At 34.0% G+C, this 8,995-nt stretch overlaps 1 protein-coding gene across 1 annotated transcript; it reads left to right on the forward strand.

The window, feature by feature from the left end:
• Window positions 1-128: 128 nt before the first annotated feature.
• On the forward strand, window positions 129-4,394 carry LOC102624545 (primary amine oxidase 1). The gene is made up of 4 exons (XM_006489309.4): window positions 129-1,353; window positions 1,446-1,559; window positions 2,964-3,505; window positions 3,867-4,394. Exons 1-4 carry the CDS (start codon window positions 154-156, stop codon window positions 4,042-4,044), a joined length of 2,034 nt encoding a protein of 677 aa, XP_006489372.2. The 5' UTR covers window positions 129-153; the 3' UTR covers window positions 4,045-4,394.
• Window positions 4,395-8,995: the final 4,601 nt, after the last annotated feature.

Below are 8,995 nucleotides of genomic sequence, written 5' to 3' on the forward strand. Positions count from 1 at the left end.
CTCCCATTGCAAGGCAAGGACTTAAAAATATGAAAAGAAACAAATTCCTGCTTAGAATGAAAGGCTTACAGATTGTAAAATGACCCATTTAAAGACATGACAGCCATTTATATTATAGAATGCTAAGTATAGCTACCATGTGAGAAGTCAGAGATGTGGTACCATTATTTATTATATGTCTCCTGTACTACGACTCCAACCCCTCTGAAAGTAGTGTCCATGACCATGACTATTCCATTGCTAGTTCTTGCTTTTCTCCTACAATGTTGCTGTGCAAATAGCCTTTACCACCCTCTAGATCCTCTAAATCCCTCAGAAATCAACCAAGCAAAGCTCATAGTTCAAAAGTCTAAACTCGGTACCCTTCCTAACTTAACCTTTCATTCTGTTGATCTCGAAGAACCAGACAAAGTTCATGTCCTCGAGTGGTTATCCAAACAAAAACGAGGAAAACTTAATCTTCATCGTCAGGCAAAGGTGGTTCTTCGAGCTGGGGCCGAGACGCATGAACTCATTGTAGACTTGGCCATTGGCTCAATTACATCACATAACATCTACAAAGGTCACGGCTATCCTCCATTCGCCTTTATTGAGTTCTTTCGAGCTAGCAAATTACCTTTGACATATCCCAAATTCCGGGAGTCAATACGCCATAGGGGCTTGAATTTGTCAGAAGTTTCTTGCTTACCATTCACAGTGGGTTGGTATGGCGAACATGTCACAAACAGAGCTCTTAAAGTCGTATGCTTCTATAGAGGGGGATCGCCTAATATATTTGCAAGGCCTATTGAAGGAATTAGTATGTTGGTTGATGTTGATAAAATGCAAATTATTAAATACACAGATAGGCTTAGACTCCCTTTGCCTAGAGCTGAGGGTACAGATTATACATCAGCAAAGACTAATCCAGATTCTGTCATTTGCAATGTGACCAAAGGTGGCTTCACCATTGAAGGCCACAAGGTTAAATGGGCTAATTGGGATTTTCATGTAAGTTTTGATGCTCGTGCAGGCATCGTCATATCAACAGCTTCAATATTTGATGACAAAATCAATAAGTTTCGACGTGTACTATACAAAGGTCATGTGTCCGAAACATTTGTCCCATATATGGATCCCACAAATGAATGGTACTTCAAAACATTCATGGACCTAGGTGAATTCGGATTTGGCAGAGCAGCCGGTAGCCTACAGCCAGTGATCGACTGTCCGAGTAACGCTGAGTATTTAGATGGGTATGTGGCTGGAGCAGATGGGCAGCCACAACAATTCTCTAGAGTAATTTGCATTTTTGAGAGGTTTTCTGGGAATGTAGCATGGCGACATACTGAAATCAATGTTCCAGGAAAAGTGGTAAGGATGTTTAAATTTTAACTATATATCATATGGATTTGATTTTGGAGATTTCTTGATGATACTAATATAAATTGGCTGGTCATTTGCAGATAAGAAGTGGGGAGCCAGAAGTAAGTTTGGTGGTTAGGATGGTGACCACTGTTGGAAATTACGATTATGTTCTTGATTGGGAGTTTGACAAGAGTGGCACCATTAAAATCGGGGTAAGAAAAGATTTTGTATTGTTAAATTTGTGCTCCATTTTCTCTGTTTCACATAATAATCAATTGGAATCTCGATAAATTGCACAATTTTCATCTCTGCTGTTGGTTATTAATTTCATCAGAATTCTGCTAATAATCTTTAAATGCATCACCGTCAAAAAATTACTGTGAAATTGTGAAATTTCTTTGTAAATAGTCAAGATGAACTGGTCATTAGTCCCTAGCAAAATAGTCAAAATGAATAATTTGTAATTCGTCAAAATGACCATTTTCTTTGTAAATAGTCAAAATTGTGTGTTCATAGATGACCACACGAACATTCACACAATTTGAAGTGAAAGATAATTTTTGATAATCAGTCGCTCTCTGTTAGGGGTGTTCAAAATCTAATCCGCTCAATCTATTTAATTCGTAGAAATCTTATTTGTGGATTGATGGATTAGATTGGACTAAAAATTTAAAAATTCGCAGTCGGTGGATTGGATATGAATTTACTTCTGTAAATCTGTAAAATTTCACAAATCTGCAAAAAAATAAAAATATTTATTTAATAAAAAAATTAGACTTATAAATATGACATTATACTTACTAATAAATAAATAAGTTAAAATATAATTACATTAATACTCTATTATATTTTATCCGATAATAATATTAAAAAAATAATTAAGTAAAAAAAATACCTTCCTAAGCAATTAATTTTAATGTACTAATCTAAATAAATGAGATTTTTTTTTCTTTTTGGTATATTATATTTTGAAACTTTGAATGTATTTTCTAACTTTATTTAAACAATTAATTTATTTAAATCTTATTTAATTTTAAATTTGATCGGTAGTAAAATTATTTTTATGTTAATTTTTTTATTTAATTAGTTTGTAGATAGGACATAATTAAAAAATTTTAGTTTGCAAACCAATCCGCAAAATGGTGGATTGAGTTAAATCCGCTTTCGATCTGCAGATATATAAATTGGATTTGGATTGAATTTTACCAATTTGTGGATTGGATTTAATTAAAAATTTATAATCCATAAATTCATTGATCGGATATTAATTGATGTCTAATCTGTAAAATCCGACCCGCGAACACCTCTACTCTCTACTATGAATATACACATTATTTTAACAATTTGAAATTGACTAATGACAAATTCACGTGGACTATTAATAACTAATTCGCTTAGATTGTTTGATAATAAAAAAAGAATTTATATTATTTTATAAAATACTTATTTTGCTCTTGATTATGCTCTTCCCCCATATTCTAAGAGACTCTTAAAATACTGATCGTGGAGCAAGTGGGGAGCTGCCCCAAACGGACCATCATTTATTTGTTAACATTTTGTTGATCTGTTCTATAAAATTTCTTAATCTTTCGTTATTATTTTTTTCCTCTTGCCAGGTGGCTCTAACAGGTATTTTGGAGATGAAAGCCACGTCATACACGAATAACGACCAAATAACAGAAAACGTCTACGGTACCTTAGTGGCAGAAAACGCCGTTGCCGTTAATCACGACCATTTCGTTACGTACTACCTAGATCTCGACGTTGACGGTAACGGCAATTCCTTCGTCAAATCCAAACTGAAAACCGCGAGGGTATCGAACGTTCGCGCCTCTCCAAGGAAAAGTTACTGGACGGTCGTTAAAGAAACTGCCAAAACAGAGGCGGAAGCTAGGATTCGTCTGGGCGTAGAGCCAGCCGAGCTGTTAGTTGTAAACGCCAATCAAAAGACAAAGCTGGGAAACCATGTGGGTTACCGGCTGATTACCGGGCAGCCGGTCACTTCCCTCTTGTCTGATGACGATTACCCACAGATCAGGGCTTCTTATACTAAGTATCAAGTGTGGGTAACCGCCTATAACAAGTCAGAGAGGTGGGCCGGAGGATTTTACACCGACCAGAGCCGTGGGGATGATGGCTTAGCTGTTTGGAGCAGCAGGTACTATATGAGCGATTCAATTTTATCAATAAATATTTGTTGTTATTATTATTATTATTATTATTGTTATTATTATTATTATTATTATTAATTTTTTTTTTGGTTACTTTTTGTGATTTGCAGTTGGATTTTTGTTTTTAGTTTAAGGGAATCTGTTCATATTTAAATGTGCAAACAACTAACGGCATCTTCTAGGGGATTTTCTTCTAAATATTTATAACTTTAGCCTCATGCCTTATATTTTTTATGATTCTATTTAGTCCATGGTATTTCAATTTTCAAACATAGCTGTGGTAGGATTTAAAAGTTTTTGAGTTGTTTGTTATATTATCTAAAAGGAGATGATTTTATGTATGTGCAGGAACAGGGAGATTGAAAACAAAGATATAGTTCTATGGTACACTGTAGGGTTCCACCACATTCCATACCAAGAAGATTTCCCATTGATGCCAACTATTCACGGTGGCTTCGAGCTTCGGCCCTCAAATTTTTTCGAGAGTAACCCATTATTGCTACGGCAAGAGAATGCCGAAAAATGACAGCGAAGACAAAGCACAAGGAATGTGCTACGGCAGTGGAATTATGTCACCAGGACATGGTCTCGCAGAGATTAACTTCATCAGAAAAATGGGATATTGTCATAATTCGAAGAAAAATGACTCGAACGGTCGAACTGCTTGGTTACTTTACAATGCAGGTAGCTTTCAAGAATTTTCTTTGAAGAGAATTCTTTTTCTTACGTCTCTCTTAATTTGTAGTAATATGTAATTTTCGGCTATTTTGTTGATTGATAGTTTTGAGATTTTGTTATAGAAAGGAACTCTTGTAATCACGTTTTGTAATAACGTCTTATTAATATTGTTAAGTTGAATCTTGTTTCTCTTGGTTATTATTGATTTTTATTTTTTAATTCTTTTAATGAATAATAGGAGTTTTCCACTGTAAATCACACTAGAGCCTCGAGTTGAAATTTCTAACCTGCAAAAATTTTAACATAAGTTTGGGTAATTTGCCTCTTCTGTAGGCATCAACTATTTAGTCAAGTGTTGATATTTTTCTCCATGTTCAATTACCAAGAGGAGAAAAACAGTTTGTTCTTTCGTATCAAACTCATTAAGTTGTCCAAGTTAGGATTACAATCACTTTCTCAGTTCCGTCCTGCAATTGAAGTTGATTTTTTCTTTCTTTAGTTTTGTCCCTTATTCATATGGTTTCGTGTAACCTTACTCTTTTTGTGGATATTTGGTTGCATTCTGATTTAACTCTTTTGTCTTGACAGCAATAGTCAAGCTTGAGAAGTCCTAACTAGGGATGGCAATTTTCGAGTCCGGGTCCGGGTTTGGTTGTTCCGGATCCGGACCCGGACACAAAATTCTCATAACCGGACCCGCATTAAACCCGGATTTTTTAAATCCGGGTCCGGTCTGGGTTCAACCCGGAAAATCCGGATTTCCGGATTCCGGGTTTTGAACCCGGATTGCTTAATTTTTTTTTTTTAGAGACATATATGGCTTACTTTAACAAGACACAGGGGATGGTTAATGTTTTCCCCAACAACACATTACAGAATTCTTCCTAAAATTTGTTCAATAAAATTTGATGGATAAAAGGCAAAAAAAAAAGAACATATAACACATCACCATTCACCAGACCATTAGAACCAAATTGTTTAACTTTGGTTCATCAAAATTTGCCGGACACAAGGCAAAAAAACAGAACATATAAACACATCCAGAACCACTAGACCACTAGAACCAAATTGTTTAGCTTTGGTTCATCAAAATTTGCTGGACACAAGGCCAAAAAACAGAACATATAACACATCCAGGTTCTAAAACAAATACACAATATAAAATCTAAAATTCAAAGTTTTAAATAATAAACATCCACAAATACAAATCCATAACATAATTCTACAATTTAAAGCTCAAATTTCCAACCATTGTCCACTAGTGCTAAAGACTAAACTGGATATGCTGAAATTTCCAGTCACTGCCCACCAGTGCTGAAATTTCCAGCCACTGCCCACCAGTGCTGAAATTTCCAGCCACTGCCCACCAGTGCTGAAATTTCCAGCCACTGCCCACCAGTACTAAAGACTAAACTCTGAATCGTGCACTTCATTGGACTGTTGTTCACTTATCAAACTTTCATCGATCAAATGCTCTGCAGAAAGTATTGCTTCCTCTGGAATTCCATCTACAAAAAATGTGTAAATCATAAACATAATGAACAAGAAAACCAATTAGTGATAAATTTATAATAAGAACAATACAACAAATAATTTGATTCTAATAAATAAAATTTTCATACCTTTTAAGTTTTGTTCAAGCCAAAACCAATTTTAAGTGCACACCAATGCCTCTACTGTGGATGGGTGAAGTCTACTACGATGAGGGCTCAAATGTCTACCTCTAGTGCTAAAAGCGGACTCCGAAGCAACTGTTGATACAGGAATGACCAAAAAGTCCCTTGCAATCTTTGCAAGTATATGATATTTGCCTTGATTATTCTTCCACCACGATAAAATGTCAAATTGACTAGTTGAAGGCAAAGTACACTTCTCAAGATAAAACTCTAATTCTGATTTGGAATGAGTATTTTGTGTGTTTTCATTTCTAAATAATGCCCACTCATCAGTCATTTCATCCAAATCTAAATCTAACATATTAAAGTCCCCTCCTGCAACAGCTTGAGAATTGGCACCATTAACCCCCCCACTTGAATTTGATAGATGATTTACTTCATACTCATGTACTAAATCAACAAATAACTTACGCACTCTTTCAATTTCAGATTCAGCTCTTTCCCCATATATTTTAGGAAATAAAAAGTTAATCAGTAACATTTTACGCCTAGGATCTAACATAGTCCCCACTGCAAGAACTCCATGAATAACATCCCAATACTTTTCATACTTTGCAATCATCCTAGTAGCCATATTTTTTATCCCCTCAATTGGTGATTGCAACCAAGCATTCATTGACAATCTAATTTCACAAATCTTGGCAAAAAATAAATTAGATGTCGGATATCGTGTCCCCGAAAAAAGTTCTGTCAACTTATAAAAGCTTTTTAAATACTCACACATAAGCTTTGACAAATTCCACTCTGACTCACTAGGTAAAGATGTATAATTTCTCTCACGTTCCTTTAAACAATCAAATACATTTTTATACAGCAATGCAGTACTAAGCATCAAGTAAGTAGAGTTCCATCTAGTTTTACAATCAAGTACTAAGTTTTTGGTTTCCTTAATACCTAATTGTTTTTTTGCATTCTCAAATTTTTCAACTCTAGCTGGTGTTGCTGTCCAATAATGAACACTATCTCTAATTTTCTCAACTCCCTTTTGTATCACTGACAAACCATCTCTAACTATCAAGTTCAATATATGAGCACAACAACGCATGTGAAAGAATTTGCCACCCATAATCATTGAACTAGTAGAAAATTTCCCCAACAAGGCAATCATAGAATCATTTGCAGCACAATTATCAGCAGTTACAGAAGACAATTTTCTATCTATATTCCAATCCATCAAACAATCATATAACTCATTACACATTACCTCAGCACTATGTGGAGCTGGCACATATATAAACCTAACAATGTGAAAAAATAATTAAAATATTAGACAGGACATTAATTTATGCTTAAACCAGAAAAAAAAGTTTCAAGAATATTACCTCATAATACGACTTCGCAACACCCATGAACTATCAATGTAATGTGCCGTAATAACCATGTATCCTTTTTTTTGGTTACTAACAGTCCACATATCAGTAGTAATTGCAATTCTACTCTCACAAGCTTCCAAAATACCCATTGTCTTTTTCTTTTCAACATCATAAAGTCTCAAAATTTCAGCTTTGATGGTGTTTCTACTAATAGTCTCAATAGAAGGTTGGAGTAGCTTTAACAAGTCATAAAACCCAACATACTCAACAAATGCCAAGGGGAGCTCATGTAGTACAATCATTCTAGCTACAAAAAGCTTTACTGTAGCCATATCCCATTTTGACTCAGAGCTACAATTACTAAGTGAAGTGCTTCCATCAACTTTAGAAGAAAAAGATAGGTGCATTTGCTGTACATTCTTAAATGACCTTCTAGGACAACGTTTAGCATGGTTTATTAAGTGATTAATACCCCTGGAATAATGCCCTTGCATAACTAACCCATAGTAATTGCAAATTGCCTGAACTTCCTCACCCAACTTAACTTTTTTGAAATGATTTCAAGCATCAGAGACTACTCTACCACCACCATATTGTTTTTGTGAAGTGACAGGATTAGTATTACCCCTACGGCCACGACTACTCCCCTGAACTGCTGCTGTTGAATTTGGTTCTAATTCAACAGCTGTATCGTTATTTTTTTCTGATTCTGTCCTAACTCTCACACAAACACTTTCATCACTTTTTTCAGAGGCATCCAAGTCGATTCTTTGTTCATTTTCCATATCAATTTTTCACTCTACAAAAATTATGTCAAGATATAATTAATTCCAGCAACTTCTTCCAATTTATATGTTATGTTTAACCGTAAAAGTTATAAATAATATTTTAGAGATACCATTTCTATTCTATTAACAGCAGCAATAAAAATAATTCAAAAAATAAACTATAAATAATAAAATTGAAGCATAACAAAGTATAGATACGAAAAATCACAGAGTTTAGCTATTAAAGTCACAAAGTATAGATATTAAAGTTACAAAGAGAGCAAAACAGAACACAGAACACAGTCAATAGGACACATCTAGCATGGTTTATTATTATTTTTTATTTTTTTCACCCCACTCCCATAATTACACATATAATATCTGTAAAATATTAAATATTTTCTCCTGAAGCAAAGTTTATTGAGGGTTTAATTGTCTTTTCGCATTTGGGTATGTAATCCTAGGGTTATGTGATATGTCATCACCCTCCAAAAATAACAAAAACAATACACCATATTTTTTTTTAATAACAGTGTTTAGCCATAAGCTTCAAATTCATGGTTAATGTCCTTTCATTTTCCATGCTCAATCCTCCTTCTCACTGGTGGTAAGTTATTATTTTTATTATTATTATATATGCTTACTTTAGGGTTATTTTGTTTGTTGGTTCTTCTTTATCTGGGTTTCTATATCATAATAATACCAATACTTTTTTTTAAAGGGAATAATACCATTACTTATAATAATAATATCACCAACAAAACAAACTTTATAAGTAAAAATATATAATGAATAGTATTTGTATATTATTTTATTATATCTACTGCGGATAATTGTTATTTCATTATTCATAATCTTTTAAATATAATTTTCTATCTTGGCCTCCATGAAAGAGGAAGGACAAACAACAAGTGCTTCTTTTTCATTATTTGATTTGAAAACTCAATGTTAATGGTCTTTTAAGCAAAGGTATGTTATCAAGTTTTTATACAACCTTAGAGATAGCTAGTATATTTAATCTGTCTCTACAGAATTCTGATACA

Source organism: Citrus sinensis, chromosome 1 (assembly GCF_022201045.2).
Source record: "Citrus sinensis cultivar Valencia sweet orange chromosome 1, DVS_A1.0, whole genome shotgun sequence".
Classification (NCBI taxonomy): domain Eukaryota; kingdom Viridiplantae; phylum Streptophyta; class Magnoliopsida; order Sapindales; family Rutaceae; genus Citrus; species Citrus sinensis.

Excerpts from the sequence above, each read along its gene's own strand:
- LOC102624545 (XM_006489309.4), top strand. The coding sequence starts at position 154 with ATGTGGTACCATTATTTATTATATGTCTCCTGTACTACGACTCCAACC. Across the intron at positions 1,560-2,963 it reads GTGGCACCATTAAAATCGGG|GTGGCTCTAACAGGTATTTT; the intron begins GTAAGAAAAGAT and ends TCCTCTTGCCAG. Across the intron at positions 3,506-3,866 it reads TTAGCTGTTTGGAGCAGCAG|GAACAGGGAGATTGAAAACA; the intron begins GTACTATATGAG and ends ATGTATGTGCAG.